The sequence below is a fragment of the Piliocolobus tephrosceles genome, chromosome 17, assembly GCF_002776525.5.
Source record: "Piliocolobus tephrosceles isolate RC106 chromosome 17, ASM277652v3, whole genome shotgun sequence".
Taxonomy (NCBI): domain Eukaryota; kingdom Metazoa; phylum Chordata; class Mammalia; order Primates; family Cercopithecidae; genus Piliocolobus; species Piliocolobus tephrosceles.
The window spans coordinates 21,646,938-21,665,052 of NC_045450.1; the positions used below are offsets into that span (position 1 = coordinate 21,646,938).

Below are 18,115 nucleotides of genomic sequence, written 5' to 3' on the forward strand. Positions count from 1 at the left end.
TACGTGGCATGTGATATGTACTGAGGGGACGTGGGGGACACTCGGATGAGGGGTCTGTGGACATATTCGTGGAGCATGTGGGTATCGCTGGTGTCCCAAGGTGCGGAGGGAGAATGCGGAGCGTGTGCGTGCTGGGGCCGTGTGCAGGCGCCTGAACGTTGCGTCTGGGGGCTGGAGCTTATTGGGAGCCAAGGGAGGTGGCGGGGTAGCCAGGACCTTGCGTGTGGCCAGGCCGGTAGCGCCCGGTATGCTCCACCCGCGGGCGCTCCCGGTGCTTCCCCGCCCCTGAGCCTGCTCCCTCCCCTTCGGTCTCGCCGCGCTTGCCGGGTGTCCCAGTGTCACCACCGCTCGGCCGCCGCCGCCAGCTTAGCGCGCACCGCCGCCTCCGCCACCGCCGACAGCACGCGTCCTCCGTGTCCCCGCTCTGTCGCCCGAGCAGGTATGACGGCGACCCCTGGTTCGCACCCGGTCTCCCGCGCGCTGCCCAGAGTCCTGCGCGCCGCACCTTCTCCCGCCCAACCCCGGCAAGTGCGCTCCTGTCCCGGCCTCAGTTTCCCACGGGAGGGCGCTTGGGTGCCTGTCTGCGGCGCCGGGGACTCGGCCTGGGGACTGAACCGATTGAGGGCGGAGGGGAGAGCTGGAGGCTGGGAAAAACCCCCAGGGTGCGAAAGGCGGGACCAGGCAAGGGTCCCCGGTGTGTCTGGGACCTCAGAGAGGGCGGCAAAGTCCTGGCACGGAGTGGGCGGAGCGAGAGGTTGTTCAAGAAGTGACAGCAATGAAACTCGAGAGCGCTTTCTACGTGCTGGGCGCAGCGCAGCAGAGCGCCTCGCTCAAACGACCTAACTTCGCCCACAGGGCATCCCTGCGGGTTGGTACTCTTGCTGTCCCCATTTTGCAGAGGTGCAAACTGAGGGTCAGAGGGTGGAGAAGCTTCCCTAGGTCCCAGGAACAATTTGCTGAGCTCAGATTTGAACCCAGGCAGTCTGACCCTGGAGTCTACCTTGTGGGCTGTCAGTTGCGACCGGGAACGTGGGTTTCTTCTCTAAGTGTCCCATTTGGGGTGATGCTGTGGAGGAGGACAGATCCGAACGCCCTGCAATTGTTGGCGCTGAGGACTCTGCAGCGCTAAGTTGATGTCTGGAGAATGCCATATGGCTTAGGTGTGCTGTGGAGGGAGAGAGAGGGTCTGGGATATAGTACAGGGACATTCTCACTCTAGCATGGAGGAGGAAACTGAGGCACAGAGTTTAGGGAGGAAGCAGCAGAGAGCTCCAGTCCACAAAAGGCACATCTTCCCATTCACCTCCACCAGGGAGTGGGGGCAGAACAACCAAGACTGGCTTTGGTCCCTGGCAGCCCAGCTCTCACAAAGCCCAGTGGATGGGTCTGAAAGCTCCCAGAGACCTGAGCATCCCTGTCTCAGATCCCAGCATCCATGAGTGACCCAACCTGCCTACCCATTGAACTATGTAATTCCAGGCAGAACACAGGGATCCATTCTTCCTCCTCTGTAATCTTCCACCCCTGCCCTCCCAGCTCCCCAAAGGTAACCACCTTCATAATTTGGGGTGTTTCCTTCTAGACGTTTTCCTCCACCTACACAGTCATATATACAGAGCCATAGAAAATATGTAAAATACTTAGTAATGTTGAAGGCGGATGTTTAATAGAATTGGTACAACCCTTGGGAGGCTCAGGCAGGTGGATCACTTGAGGTCAGGAGTTTGAGACCAGCCTGGCCTACATGGTGAAACCCCATCTCTAAAAAATAAAAAAAATAAAAAAAAAAAAAAGAAGCCGGGCATGGCAGCATGTGCCTGTAATCCCAGTTACTCAGGAGGCTGAGGCAGGAGAATCGCTTGAACCTGGGAGGTGGAGGTTGCGGTGCGCTGAGATGGCACCATTGCACTCTAGCCTGAGTGAAAGAACAAGACTCTGTTTCAAAAAAATAGAACTAGAAGTAGAAATGGTATAACTTACCTACGTCATTCTGCAACTTAAGCCCTCTCATCTCCAGTTATCCATGCTGCTACATATAAACCCAGCTTATTTATTTAAATTGCTGCATGGATTCCCACCATGGATAATGCCTACCGATGGGAATTTAAGTGGCAAAAATGTTCAGGTTGGTTTTTATTTTAGTGTCTTCTATGAATTGTTATGTTGGGGTTAAGTTCAATGTCCTGTTCTTTATCCTAAACTAACTTCACAGGATCTGAATTTAGGGGAAGAGGTCCTGTCTTTTCCACTGCTCACATACAGACCCATACGTGCACACACACACACACGCACATATATGTGTACATATGCATGTTCACACACATGCACACATACGTGAGACATACACACAAGCATGTGTACATGCCTGCATACACATACACAGGTGTGTGCACACACCTCTATTCTGTCTATGGCCAAGGGCAAACTCTCTAGCTACAGTCTCTGCTGGTCCCAAAGGCTGGGACTCAGTCAGGCCACTAGCTCCGCCTGGTCATGCCCTAGTGGGCAGAGGTTCCATCAGGGCTACCTCCAGGGTTTCTCTATAGATGCCCCCCAAAGCCAAACTCACCCTCCAATAGCAGACAAAAGGAGTTGAGAACCACAGACTGGCAGATTGGACTGTCCAGGGTCCCATTTGTGTACCACAAACTTTGTAGGTCCAGACTGTGGCATGAAGAGAGTGTGTTTTTTGTAGACTGCATGACGGGACCCTTAAAACTTTGGTGGAACCCATGATCTGGGTTGATGTAAAGCTAGAATCAGAGACACTACGTTATAATCCCAGCTTCACCACTTCCTACTTCAGGCAATTCCCTTCCCCTCCCTGAGCCATAGTTTTCACATCTGTAAAATGGGCATGATGATAATGGCACCCTCCCCAAACTGTTAGGTGGATTAGTGGGGTGATGTAAACAAAACGTAGCGACTCATCAGCATCAGTGAGCAGGAAGTCTTTCCTGAACAGGGGACACCTGGCAATGGCCCTGGGGCAGGGGTGATGCCTACAGCCTCTGTTTATGACTTCATCCACACCCCAAGTGCAGACCTGAGGGTCCTGAGCACTGAGTCCTGAACCAAAGAAGAGATTTCTGCTTGTTGAGAGCCAAGCCCAGCTCACTGTGGAGTCCAGAAGCGTCATGTTACTTACAAAGGGTCTAAGGTGTACCTGGTCCTGAGTTAAGACAGAAACAAAGTGAGCTGAGGTGCTCCCCTTTGGAATATAGGAGACAGCAAAAGTCACAAAGAAGGCCTGTGGACTTTCAAATTTTTAGATTATTCCCAAGATTTAAAAAATCAGTTCATGTAAGACTCCATATTTCTGGATCCTCTTGAGATATCAGTAAAGCTAGCAACGGCCAGGTATGGTGGCTCACACCTGTAATCTCAGCACTTTGGGAGACCAAGGAGGGCGGGTTGCTTAAGCTTAGGAGATCAAGACCAGCTTCGGCAACATGGCAAAAACCTGTCTCTACTATAACTATATCTGTAGCTGTATCTATATCTATATCTATATCTATCTATATACATATGCTGTATATATATATATAGGCTGGGTATGGCGGCATGTACCTACAGTCCCAGCTACGGGGGAAGCTGAGGTGAAAAGCTCTCCTGAGCCCAGGAGGTTGAGACTATAGTGATCTGTGATCACATAATTATGCTCCAGCTTGGGCAACAGAGTGAGACCCTGCCTCAGAAAAGGAAAAGAAAGAAAGAAAAGAAAAGCTGGCAACTCCAGGCCGGCCATTCAGCTGCCCCCTTACATGGAGCAGGCACCCTGCAGCGCATGACAGTCCCTACCTGGCTCACCCCTCGTTCATAAAGGGCAGCTAATATAAAAGATAACACCACAGACTTCACAGCCAGTCTCTATCTCCCAGCTATGCAGTGGATTAATTACAAGTTTCAGGCCAGGTGCAGTGGCTCACACCTGTAATCCCAACACTTTGGGAGGCTGAGGCAGGTGGATCACCTGAGTTCAGGAGTTCGAGACCAGCTTGGCCAACATGGTGAAACCCTGTCTCTACTAAAAATACAGAAATTAGCTGGGCGTGGTGGTGGGTGCCTGTAATCCCAGCTACTTGGGAAGCTGAGGTGGGAGAATCACTTGAACCCAGGAGGCAGAGATTGCAGTGAGCCAAGACTGCACCATTGCACTCCAGCCTGGGAGAAAAGAGTGAAACTCTGTCAAAAAAAAAAAAAAAAGAAAGAAAAAGAAAAGAAAGAAAGAAACCCATGTTTCAGGCAAATTGTTTGGCATTTTTTGCGACTCCATTTCCATACGTGTAAAACAGGCATAATAAATAGCATTTGCTTCAAACGGTTATGCTGGGCATTAAATGAGTCAACACACATGAACCCCTTAGCACAGTGCCTGACTCAAGTAAGCACTGTCCAACCATTGCTGATGCTGATGCTGATAATGGTGCCTACCTGCCTGGCCCCCATAACAGTGGATTTATACTCCAATTATATTCCTTATAAAATGTGGTAGGAACATAGTAAGGGAGGAAGGAAAGAAAGTAATACTTTGAGTCCCTTCTTCAAATAAGATGCTGCAATACCTTTTCTGGCCAAGGACAAGAAAGGAACATTGCAAGGAAAGGTTCAAAGAGAAGGGCTTTTTAAGGTGGGTTTTAAAGGATGAATAGGAGTTCTTCTGGAGCAGTGGAGTGAGAAAAGCATTCCACACAGAGGAAACAGCCTTTACAAAAGCCTAGAGGCATGACCAGAGGAAGTATGTTTAAGAAGTGATGTAGTCTATTGTCACTTTGTAGCAGGGTGAGTAGGAGGAAAGATAGGAAGATGTATCTGAAAAGTGAGAAAAGGAACTTGAGGCCGTGATGGGGCCTGAGGCAGGAATAGGGATGAGCATTTCTTGAGTAACTACTGTGTGCAGGTGCTCTTGGAGTCATCACCCCTGTAGTCATAATGCCCTGGGAGTCGCGTTTTGTGATCTCCATTCTACAGATGAGTTAGACTGAGGCTCAATAAGAGTAAACCACTTGCCCAAAATCTTGCAGTGGGTCAGTGGTAGAGCTGGAGTTGGACACCAAATCTGTCTGATTCAAAGCCCGTGAGCCCTTGCTGAGCCTCAGTTTTCTCACTGTAAAGTGGAACTAGTACTAATAAAACCCACTCCACGGGTGTGCTGGGAGGGTTCAATGACAGAATGAATGCATAGTCCCTAGCACACAGCAACTGCTACCATTATTTTGACTGGAATGAAGCCTGTGTTCCTTTTTTGGGGGGCAGGGGGAGACAGAATTTCATTCTTGTCACCCAGGCTGGGGTGCAATGGTGTGATCTCGGCTCATTGCAACCTCCACTTCCCGGTTTCAAGCAATGCTCCTGCCTCAGCCTCCCAAGTAGCAGGATTACAGGAGCCCGCCACCATGCCCAGCTAATTTTTGTATTTTTAGCAAAGACGAGGTTTCACCATGTTGGCCAGGCTGGTCTCAAACTCCTGACTTCAGGTGATCTACCCACCTCGGCCTCCCAAAGTGCTGGGATTACAGGCGTGAGCCGCCACGCCCGGCCGCATGTGCTCCTTTAAACCCCTTGGCCTCACATGGTGGACCAGCCTCAGATGGGGGAACCCAGGGAGTGAATGACTTAGGCCAGTGGGTCTCAAAGTGTAGTCCCCTCACCAGCAGCATAACCATCACCTGAGCTTACTGGAAATGCTAGGCGCAGTGGCTATCGCCTGTAATCCCAACTGCTTGCAACGCTGAGGCAAGAGGACCACTTGAACCCAGGAGTTTGAGACCAGCCTAAGCAACATAGCAAGACTCTACAAAAAATTCAAAACTTAGCTGGGTGTAGTGGCACATGCCGGTAGTCCCAGCTATTTGGGAGGCTGAGGTGAGAGGATTGCTTGAGACCAGGAGGTCGAGGCTGCAATGAGCTAGGATCACCTGATTGCATCCCAGCCTGGGCAACAGAGAGCGAGACCTTTGCTCAAAACATAATGAATTCATTGAAAAGATAGAAAGAAATGGCAAATTCTCAATCAGGTGTGGTGGCGCATGCCTGTGGTCCCAGCTACTCACAAGGCTGAAATGGAAGGGTTGCTTGAGCCCGGGAGTTTGAAGCTGCAGTGAGCTATGATTACCGGGCTAGACTCCAGCCTGGGTGACAGAGCAAGACTCTGTCTCTAAAAAAGTAAAAAGAAAGACATGCAGAGTACAAGCCAGGTGCAGTGGCTCCCACCTGGAATCCCAGCACTCAGAGAGGCTGAGGTGAGAGGACCAATTGAGGCCAGGAGTTCAAGACCAGACTGAACAACGTAGCAAGACTCCATCTCTGCATAAAACTAAAAAGTAGCCAGGCATGGTGGTGCACACCTGTAGCCCTAGCTACTCTGGAGGCTGAGGCAGAAGGGTTGCATGAGCTCAGGAGTTTGAGGCTGCAGTGAGGCATGATCATGCCATTGTTCTCCAGCCTAGGTGACAGAATAAGGCCCTGTCTCTAAAAAACAGAAATGCAGATTCTCACACCCATCCCAGACTTCCCACATCAGAGACTCTCAAAATGAGCCTGGCAATCTGTATTTTATTTTATTTTATCTTATTTGTTTATTGATTTTGAGAGAGAATCTGACTCTGTCACCCAGGTTGGAGTACAGTGGCATGAACTTGGCTCACTGCAACCTCTACCTCCCGGGTTCAAGCGATTCTCCTGCCTCAGCCTCCCAAGTAGCTGGGACTGCAGGCGCCTGCCCTGACACCCAGCTAATTCTTGTATTTTTTTGTAGAGATGGGGTTTCACTATGTTGGCCCGGCTGGACTTCAACTCCCAACCTCAAGTGATTCACCTGCCTCGGCCTCCCAAAGTGCCGGGATTACAGGCATGAACCACCACGCCTGGCCACAATCTGTACTTTAATAAGCTCTCTCAGTGATTCTGATGGACATTCAAGTTTGAGAACCACTGGCCTAGAGTAAAACTTCAAATGAGATCTCCAGCCACCTGTATCTGCCTCAAAATAGAAGGGAGTGTGGATGGTCCAGAGTTCTATCCTCAGTAAAGACATAATCTGGGGGGTATGTCATAAGATAAAAGCATGTCCCTCTCGGCCCTGGAGCTTGGAAGAAACCATTTTTTTTACAGATAGAAAAATTGCTAAGGGAGCTGGTGGAGTTCCTAGAACTATTATTCTTCCAAATTTGCTCAACATCCTAGACTTACAGCTTCCAGTCTGCCCCTCCTTGAGGGCCTGGAGCAAACTTGGCTTTTAGAGGAGCTGCTTCCTAGTGAGGACTGCCCCTGACAGCTGAAGACCTGCCCCCACACCACTGCAACTGTATTAGTTAGGGCTCTCTAGAGGGATAGAACTCATAGGATGGATGGATAGATAGATAGATAGATAGATAGATAGATAGATAGATAGATAGATAGATAGATAGATAAAGGGGAGTTTATTAAGTATTAACTCACATGATCACGAGGTCCCACAATAGGCTGTCTGCAAGCTGAGGAGCAAGGAAGCCAGTCTGAGTCCCAAAACAGAAGAACTTGGAGTCCGATGTTTGAGACCAGGAAGGGTACAGCATGGGAGGAAAACGTAGGCTGGGAGGCTAGGCCAGTCTAGCCTTTTCACATTTTTCTCCCTGCTTTATATTCTAGCTGCTCTGGCAGCTGATTAGATGGTGCCCACTCAGATTAAGAGTGGGTCTGCCTTTCCCAGCCCACTGACTCAAATGTTAAATGTTAATCTCCTTTGGCAGCACCCTCACAGACACACCCAGGATCAATACTTTGCATCCTTCAATCCAATCAAGTTGACACTCAGTGTTAACCATCACAACCACCTTATAAAGAGCCTGTTTTTAGAGGCTCCTCTGTGCCTGTGGGCCTTCTCTCTTGGCCCCCATGAAAACATGATTCAAGGCACAAGTCCTAGGCAGTAGGAAATGATCTCAACTCTACAAGAGGACTATTAAGGAGGCCCCAGGTCAAGCTCAGGTTGGGGACAGTCATACCCTGCAGATGATCTCAAATCAAGAAGCAGGCCCCTCCACACATCCTCTGTGAAGCACTGATTAAGAATCAGAAGGACAAGGCGTGGTGGCTCACACCCATAATCCCAGCACTCAGGGAGGCTGAGCTAAGAGGACTGCTTGAGGCCAGGAGCTTGAGACCAGCCTGGGCAACATAGTGAGACCCTGTCTGTATTTTAAAAATAAAAACAATAATTTTATTTTTAAGGCTTTGCCTTCAAGATTGCTGGGTCTGACTACATAAAAGTTAATATGCTCTGCATGACCAAAAAAAAAACAAAAACAAAAACAAAAAAAAAACCCACATAAACTCAGGCATTCCAAGCTAGTTAAAATACTTGCCACTGTTATGACCAAGAATTATTTTATGGATAGGGTTCTTGCAGGCTGAGCACAGTGACTCATGGCTGTAATCCCAGCACTTTGGAAGACCAAGGTGGGAGGATTGCTTGCTCGAGGCCATAAGTTTGAGACCAGCCTGGGCAATATAGTGAGATCCCATCTCTATAAAAAAGAATGATTAGCCAGGCATAATGGCACATGCTTGTAGTCTCAGCTATTTGGGAGGCTGAGGCAGGAAGATGGCTTGTGCCTGGGAGTTGGAGGCTGCAGCAAGCTATGATTGCACCACTGCACTCCAACCTGGGCAACACAGTGAGACCCTGTCTCAGGAGAAAAAGAAATGTGTTCTTGCAAATCAAAGACTAAATACCCCACCCAAAAAGTTAAAGAGCAAAGGCTATAATTTGGTTGATCACAGGAAAAGAAGTATATATTGAATTCACACAAATGAAAAAGTTCTCAACTGCACTCTAAGAAAAGAAAACCACAATGATTGTTTTCAACCTGTCAGGTTGTCGAGTAACACTCAGTGTTGATGAAGATGCAGGAAAACCAGGAATCTCAAATTCAGTTGGTGAGGGTACAAATTGGGGCAAGTTCCTGGCCTAAGTCACACCATGGCCCAGCCTCAGATGAGGGAGCCCAGGGAGTGAACTGCCTAGGCTGGTGGTCAGGGTGCAAATTGGTGCAAGCTCTTGGCCTAACTCTGAGGGTAGTTAGGCAAACATGTCAACACTGAAGATGCATATACGCTATGAATCTGACATTTCACCTGCAGGAATTGATCCCGTGGCTATCTCTGCATTGGACACAACGTGTTAGAACAAGGATATTCAGCACTGTGAGAACAAGTGATTGGAACTATTTAAAATGTCCATCAGAAAGGAACTAAGTTCTGTAAGTGTTGGGACAGCCACATAAAAGACTGGGAGGCAGCCATTAAAAAGAAAACAGTAGCTCTCTATAAAGGCACGTGAGGCCGGGCCGGATGGCTCATGCCTGTAATCCCAGCACTTTGGGAGGCCCAGACGGGTGGATCACCTGAGGTCAGCAGTTCGAGACTAGCCTGATCAACATAGTGAGACCCCCGTCTCTGCTAAAAATACAAAAATTAGCCAGGCGTGGTTGTGGGTGCCTGTAATCCCAGCTACTTGGGAGAGTGAGGTAGGAGAATTGCTTGAACCAGGGAGGCGGAGGTTGCAGTGAGCTGAGATCGTGCCACTGCACTCCAGCCTGGGCGACAGATGAAACACCGTCTCAAAAAAGAAAAAAAAAAGTGATGTGAAACAATCTTCCAGATGTATTGCTCAAAGAGAATGTGTATACATACATGCACATTAAAATCTAGAGTACACGCTGGAAGCTAGTAATAGTGTTTCCTTTTTCAGAGGTGAAACTGCGGGTCCTAGGTGAAAAGGAGACTAACCTTTCATTACATACAATTTGGCATTCTTCAAGTTTTTTTGTTTTTTCGTTTTTTTTTTTTTTTTTTTTTTTGCCCCATACATTTATTATATTATAGTTATAAATTATAGCCACACGCCTTCTTATTTAAAACAAGCATAATGGCCAGGTGCAGTGGTTCTGGGAGGTCGAGGTGGGTGGATCGCCTGAGGTCAGGAGTTCGAGACCACCCTGACCAACATGGTGAAAACCCATCTCTACTAAAAATACAAAAATTAGCCGGGCAGGTGGTAGGGGCCTGCAATCCCAGCTACTTGGGAGGCTGAGGCAGGAGAATTGCTTGAACCCAGGAAGTAGAGGTTGCAGTGAGCTGAGATCACACCAGCACTCCAGCGTGGGCAACAAGAGCAAAACTCCATCTCAAAAAAATAAAAATAAATAAGTAAATAAAAATAAAATAAGCATAATGTTGGAACAAGGTGGCTGAGTACGGTGGCTGATGCCTGTAAGTCCAACAAACTTTGGAAGGCCAAAGAGGGGGGATTGCTTGAGGCCAGGAATTTGAGAACAGCCTGGGCAACATAGTGAGACTATGTCTTTAAAAAAAAAAAAGGCAAAAGAAATAAGCTGAATTCCTTTTGACACCACCCAAATTATACATTATGCTTTCAAATTTAAAAATATTACCTTTTTTAAAAAGTAGAGGCTTTCATCACAAAAAGACAAATATATGATTCTACTTATATGAAGTAACTAGAATAGGAAAATTCGTAGAGACAGAAAATAGAATAGAGATTACGAGGGCTGGGGGATGGGGGGTTATCGCTTAATGGGTACAGAGTCTCATTCTGTTTGGGATGATTAAAAAGTTCTGGAAATGCACACCTGTAATCCCAGCACTCTGGGAGGCCAAGGTGGGCGGATCGCTTGAGCCAGGAGTTCAAGATCAGCCTGGACAATATGGTGAAACCTCATCTCTGCAAAAAAGTACAAAAAAATTAGCTGGGTGTGATGGTGTGCACCTATAGTTCCAGCCACTTGGGAGACTGAGGTGGGAGGATCGCTTGAACCCAGGAGGTTGAGGCTGCAGTGTGCCATGATAGCACCATTGCACTCCAGCCTGGGCCACAGAGTGAGACCCTATCTCAAAAAAAAAAAAGTTCTGGAAATGGATAGTGATAGTGGTTGCACAGTACTTGATGCCACTGAAGTGTATGCTTACAGTTGGTTAAAATGATGAATTTTATGTTATATATTTTGCCACAATAAAAAAAAATTGGGGGATAAAAAAAAAACCCAACTAGGGGCTTTGACATCAGAATGCTTGGGCCCTAGTCTTTGGTTCTATCACTTCTCAGCTGTGTGTACTTGATCAAGCGGCTATACCTCTTTCAGCCTCAGTTTTCCCATCTGTGAAATGGCGCTGCCTAACAGTGCTGGCCTCACAAAAATCCTGCAGGGATTCAATTACTTCATCCATACAAAATGCTCTCTCTGCATACCTGAGGCTCTTGTAGGAGATCAGAATTAGGAGAGTAGGGAGGCTGGAATCAGCAATTGGACCAAATGCTAAAAGCAGCAGATTCGAGTGGAGCAGGGACCTAGGGAATTTGTAAAAGCATCAGGTCTGGGCTGGGTGCAGTGGCTCACACCTGTAATCCCAGCACTTAGGAGGCTGCAGCGGATGGGTCTCTTGCACCCAAGAGTTCGAGACCAGACTGAGCAACATGGCAAAACCCAGTTTCTACAAAAAATACAAAAATTAGCCAGGTGGAGTGGCATGTGCTTGTAGTCCCAGCTACTTGGGAGGCTCAGGCAGGAGGATCGCTTGAACCCCAGGGGCAGAGGTTGCAGTGAGCCAAGATCACACTGCTACACTCCAGCCTGGGCAACAGAAGTTAAAAACCTGGTGTCCAAAAAAAAAAAAATCAAGTCTGGATTTTTATATCATTTTGCATTTGCAAAAGTAAAAAGAAATTGTGTTTCCATAATGTAAACTGCAAAATGTAGATTCGAACAAAATCTTGTTGGCTGATGGGAGTACATAAAAGATGCAGCGATTCTTTACCTGGGGGCTACTAACCTGGACTGCTGGCTCTGCCACTTATTAGCTGGGTGACCTCAGGCAAGTTACTTAATTTCTCTGTCCTTCAATTTTCTCATCTGTAAATGGGAGACGATAAGATTCTCACTTCATAAGGAATGTTATGAGGATTAAATGTGTCAAGTGCTTAGAACACTGCCCAGCAAACAGTAAGGCCTAAATAAGTGTGTTAAATAAATGAACTTCAAATAAGCCTGAAAGTCTTTTTGTTTTTTGTTTTGTTTGAGACAAAGTCTCGCTCTGTTGCCCAGGCTGGAGTGCAGTGGCACAATCTTGGCTCATGCAACCTCCACCTCTCCAGTTCAAGTGATTCTCAGGTCTCAGCTTCCCAAGTAGCTGGGATTACAGGCATGTGCTACCATGCCCAGCTCATTTTTGTATTTTTAATAGAGACTGGGTTTCACCATGCTGGCCAGGCTGGTCTTGAACTCCAGACCTCCGCCTGCCTCGGCCTCCTAAAGTGCCGTGATTACAGGCGTGAGCCACCTCGCCCGGCCTAAATTGAGGCTTTTTTTTTCTTTTCAAGACAGAGTCTCACTCTATCGCCCATGCTGGAATGCAGTGGCACAATCTCAGCTCACTGCAACATTTGCCTCCTGGGTTCAAGCAGTTCTCATGCCTCAACCTCCCCAGTAGCTGGGATTACAGGCGCCCACCACTGCACCAGACTAGTTTTGTATTTTTAGTAGAGATGGGATTTCACCACATTGGCCAGGCTGGTCTCAACCTCCTGTCCTCAACTGATCTGCCTGTCTCAGCCTCGAAAAGTATTGGGATTACAGGCATGAGCCACTGCACTTGGCCAACCCTGAAAGTCTTAGCATTTGTGTTTTCAAAATGGGGATTTATTTTTTACATGAAGAAAACAGTGTCCTAGCCAAAATACAGTCATGGAGCTGAAATGAACTTGGAGGAGTTTCCTGGGGTAGATTTGATGAGAGGTGGCTTCAGGAGGCCAAAAACAGGGAAAAGATGCTCAACTGATGGGGTGAGGCTGTAAGATACTGAGGCTCAGAGAGGTTGAGAAACTTGCCCTGGGACACACAGCAATAACAGAACCTGAGTTTCAACCCCAACTCTCTCTTCCCCAGTGCCTCCCTGATTGGGATTTTTTTTTTTTTTTTTTTTTTGAGACAGAGTCTCTCTCTATTGCCAGGCTGGAGTGGCATGATCTCAGCTCACTGCAAACTCTGCCTCCTGGGTTCAAGCAATTCCCCTGCCTCAGCCTCCCGAATAGCTGGGATTACAGGTGTGCACCACAACGCCTGGTTAATTCATGTATTTTTTGTAGAGACGGGGTTTCACTATGTTGGCTAGGCTGGTCTCAAACTCCTGATCTCAAGTGATCCACCTGCCTCAGCCTCCCACTGGCTGGGAAAATCTTGATGATTGGGGGCTGCAGGTCTGGGGGCCACTGGTGGCCCCTTGGCAAATGTGGTTCTTTCCTTTCAGACCCCCAGGACCAATGCAGGCCACCTTGTTCCCCTCCACATGCTAGGGAGCTCATTCCTGAGCCAAGGTCTGGAAGGAAGACTGAGATCTGGAAAGTCTTCTGTAGCCTCTCTCAAGAGCTACTCCTGATTGGACTCATTCGAAGACCTTACGCAGGGGCTGGGTTGCACCCTCCCAAAGCTAGCTTTGTCTCACCTGCCGGCTGATTCCTGAAATTCCTCAGTGGGTGTCTCACCTATGTCCACATGTGGAGGTTGTTGATTCTCTAACTGAGCTCAAGGTTTGAATCCCGATTGGAAAACACCCCCACCCCCCACCTTACCCCCACCCCAGGAGCGATTATCTTTGTCAATCTCAGGGATAAAGTTCACAACGCAGCAAGAAGGAGTTGGAGAGAGGCTTTGGTGGACTGGGTTAGGGAGAGAGACCACGAGGAAGCTTGGGGTCTGAGGCTGTGGACTTCAATGAAGACAGGCTTTCAAGGATTGTTTTAGAGATTGGAGGGTGGTGGGGAGGAATATGAAATGTTTAGAAGCATGCCTGGTACATGCCTGACTCATTAATGGGGCCAGGAGGGGAGCGTCGGAGAGGAACGGAGATAGGGAAGAGGGGGAGATTCAGGAAGACAGAGAAAGCCCCAAGAAGTGGCCATGGGCCTACACAGGGCAGAGACCCCTGCCTCCAGCACCCAACACCTACCCTCCCTCCCTGGTTGCATTTGGGGGTGTGGTGGGGGAGCAGAGGCTGATGTAGGGAGGGGAAGGCCTTCATTATCCCACTACCTTGGAGGCAGAGCTTTGCCTGCCCCAGAAGAAGGGCCCAGGTGAGTTCTGGTTGACCCCAGGCTGTCTGGGGAGCCGATTTCTGTCCTTAAAACATTTTCTTTCTTTTCTTTCATTTTTATAGAGACAGGGTCTCGCTATGTTGCCCAGGCCGGTCTCGAACTCCTGGGCTCAAGCAATCCTCCCACCTCAAGCTCACAAAGTGTTGGGAGTATAGGCATGAGCCACCTTGCCTGGCTCCTTAAAGCATTAAGGGCAAGATTTGGGTGCTGAAGTCTCCCAGTCTCTTTAGCTGTACCTGGACAGGCTGTTTGTTTAACAGTTAAGAGTTTGGGAGTCAAGCAGGCTGGAGTTGGAACTCAGCTGTGGGACAGGTAGACTCCCACCTGTCCACGGGATAACTTGGTGGGGTGAATTTAGGGGGATCGTGAGGCATTAGCAAGCCAAGTGCACAGCATGCTGACCCCCAGGCACTGGACCTACCCTGGCTATTGCTCTGATAACCTCCAAGTGGCTGCTATGCTGCTCCTGCCCTGCTTGGAGAAGGGACGAGGGTAGGGCAATGATGGGAGAGCTCTGGGCTGAGAAGCCAGAAACAGCTTTATCTGAAGAATTCAGGGAAAATTGAAATCTCAGAATCAGGGCCTTGGGTGAGTGGAGGGAGGGTGGATGTCCGAGTGGATGACAATCTGGTTGGTTACAAGTCATTGGCTGTTGGAACAGGAGCCTAGCTGGGCCTCACCTCCCCCGATCCCTTGGCACCAGGTGATAGAGAGTGGTGCCATCCTGGCCACAGGACGGTGAGCCCACTGGGCAGATTCCCCTCCCCAACCCTCACAGAAAGCAGAACCTGGAGGACAGCGGTGGTGGAGGGGAAGGAGGCTGCACATTTTCCTACATTTGGGTGGAAAGGGAGAAGACGCTTTCTTTCCCAATACAAAGCAGTTTTCTTTGCAACTCATTCATTCATTCATTCACTCATTCATTCATATTTAGGGAGTGTTTCCTGAGTGCTATAACACTAGTTCACAGGAACCAAAACACTTAGAGGCAAGGTTTTATGTGTTTTGTTTACTGCTATTGTCCAAGTTCCTAGTAGATGCTCAGTGAACATTTATTGAATGAATGAATGAATGAATGAATGAATGAATGATGGATGGATGGATGGATACATACCAGCATTGGGCTAGACACTGAATATGCAGTGGTGACCCAGCCACATCTCTCATCCCCCAGGAAACTCCATGGACCCCCCCATTCTCTGGTCCCCTCCCCATCTTCACCCCTAATCTCGAACTCCCAGTAGGGCCCCACCAATGGTGGCTGCGCCTGAAATGGGCAGGGCTGTATTCTTGTTGGATCTTATGATCCAGCTGGCTAAAAACCCTACCCTGAAGACCCCTCTACAAAGGATCTCATTCACTTGAGGAGGTGTGGTCACCTTGTCTGGGAACCCTGTTGTTTTGTTTGCCTTACGTACAAGGACTGAACTGGACTCAGTTTCTTTTTCAACACATGATATCGTTTACCAAATCAACTCTGATGGGGCCCAAATGGCTCTCTCCCCTACAGTAATAATAATAAAAATAAGCACCGTTTTTTTGTGGGTGGTTTTGTTTGTTTTTGAAATGGAATCTCGCTCTGTCACCAGGCTGAAGTGCAGTGGCACGATCTCGGCTCACTGCAACCACTGCCTCTTGGGTTCAAGTGATTCTCCTGCCTCAGCCTCCCAAGTAGCTGGCACTATAGGCGCGCACCACCACGCCCAGCTAATTTTTGTATTTTTAGTAGAGACGGGGTTTCACCATGTTGGCCAGGATGGCCTTGATCTCTTGACCTCGTGATCTGCCCACCGTAGCCTCCCAAAGTGCTGGGATTACAGGCAGGAGCCAGCCCGCCCGACCAGCAGCATTTTTTAAGTATTACTACATGCCAGGCATGTGTATTCATTCATTGAATTCTTTCAGCAACCATATGGGGCAGGTACAGTTTTTTAATTATTAATATTGTTTTTATATTTTTCTTGTTTGTTGAGACAGGGTCTCACTCTGTTACCCAGGCTGGAGTTCAGTGGCTCAATCACAGCTCACTGCAGCCTCAATGTCCCAGGCTGAAGCGATCCTCGCACCTCAGTCTCTCCAGTAGCTGGGACTGCAGGTGCACAACACTACGGCCAGCTAACTTTTTTATTTTGTTTGTTTTTGTAGAGATAGGGTTTGACCATGTTGCCCAGGCTGGTCTCGAACTCCTGGGCTCAAGCAATCTTCCCACCTTGGCCTCCCAAGGTGCAAGGATTACAGGCATGAACTGCCATGCCCGGCCAGCTACAATTATTATCCCGCTTTTACACACAGAGAAACTGAGCTCTCTCACTGCAGGATTTCAATGTATCTTTACAACAATCCAGAGAAACAGGTAATGTAATTGTCTGCATTTCATAAAAAATAAAATAGGCTCAGAGAGCTTAAGTAACTTGCCCAAGGTCACACAGAGCTAGCAAATGGTGTGTCTGGGATTCAAAGCCAAGCAGTTTGACTGCAGATCCCATTCTGTTCACCCCAGCCTGCCTCTCCTCGGCTTCTTGGCATCATCTGAGGGGTGAGTGTGGAGGAGGTGGGGAATTTTTTTCTATGTGACATGGCTCTCGAAGCCTTTGGTTCACCCGCAGTCAAGTGTAAGGTTTCGGCTTTTCACAATGCCAGGAACCACCTTGGGTCACTGTGCCGGCGAAGATTCTAATCTCCCCCAACAAAGAGGGTACTCAGTCCGTGCCTTCAGGGCACCACATTCCCAGCCTTCAAATTTCCCTGGAAGCCTGGCTTTCTCCAGCCAGATGGCCTTCCTAGGGGATGACAGGGTTATGGACCCTGGGCCTCTCTCCATAACGTTTTGGATCCAAGGCCAGCTACTATGCCAGGCCGACCCTGGCACAAAGTGGGGAACGCGTGGCCCAGACCAGAGCCTGGAAAGGCAAAGCTGGATTTCAGAGGTTGGCAGGAGATGGAGACAGAGCAGGAAACAGAAGGGGTTAAGAGAAAAAAATGTCACCGGCCGGGCACGGTGACTCAAGCCTGTAATCCCAGCACTTTGGAAGGCTGAGGCAGGCGGATCACCTGAGGTCGGGAGTTTGAGATCAGCCTGACCAGCATGGAGAAACCCCGTCTCTACTAAAAATATAAAATTAGCTAGGCGTGCCTGTAGTCCCAGATACTCAGGAGACTGAGGCAGGAGAATCGCTTGAACCCGGCAGGCGGAGGTTGTGGTGAGCCTAGATCGTGCCATTGAACTCCAGCCTGGGCAACAACAGCGAAACTCCGTCTCAAAAATAAAATAAAATAAAAAAGTCACCATTCTTTCCCTTTCTTGAAAGTCTCTGATTCATGCCTTTCACCTGGTGTTTGGTAAATAATGTGTTTATTTAACAAACTGCGATGCCATGGAACCCATTCTGGAGGTCAAGGATACAGAGATCCCAGTTGACCCAGCATGTATAAGCACTTACTATAGAACAGGCATGGGAACCTCCTGCAATGGCTCACACCTGTAATCCCTGCACTTTGGGAGGCCAAGGTGGGAGGACTGGTCGAGCCCAGGAGTTTGAGACCAGCCTGCCTGGGCAACATAGTGAGACTCTGTCTGTATAAAATTTTTTTTAAAAAATTAGCCACATGTGGTGGCACCTATAATCTCAGCTACTTGGGAGGCTGAGGTGGGAGGATCACTTGAGCACAGGAATTCAAGGCTGCAGTAAGCCATGATTGTGCCACTGCACTCCAGCCTTGGTGACAGAGTGAGACTCTGTCTCTTACACAAACAAAGTACAGGCATAGGGAGCAATGTTTTGCCTGAACCTCTCATTTAATCTGCACACAACAACTGTATCAAGTAGGTACATCCTTACCATCACCATCATCATGGTCACCATTACCACCATCATCATGGTCACCATCATCACCATCCCCTTCATTACCATCACCATCACCATCCTCACCATCACCACCACCATCATCATCACCACCATCATCCCC

The 18,115-nt window shown here is 48.5% G+C and overlaps 1 protein-coding gene across 2 annotated transcripts in view; it reads left to right on the forward strand.

Moving 5' to 3' along the window:
- Nucleotides 1-277: 277 nt before the first annotated feature.
- The window catches only part of SCNN1B (sodium channel epithelial 1 subunit beta), an 84,897-nt gene continuing 67,059 nt past the window's right edge, over nt 278-18,115 (forward strand). Inside the window, exon 1 of one of the 2 annotated variants that reach the window (XM_023189323.1) lies at nt 278-439. Coding sequence is in view for 1 of the 2 variants with exons in the window: in XM_023189322.1 (XP_023045090.1) it covers nt 2,024-2,125 (102 nt within the window). In the remaining variant the exon portion in view is untranslated. Of the gene's footprint in view, nt 440-2,002; nt 2,126-18,115 lie in introns of those variants that run through there. The other variant, XM_023189322.1, reaches the window with a different exon arrangement.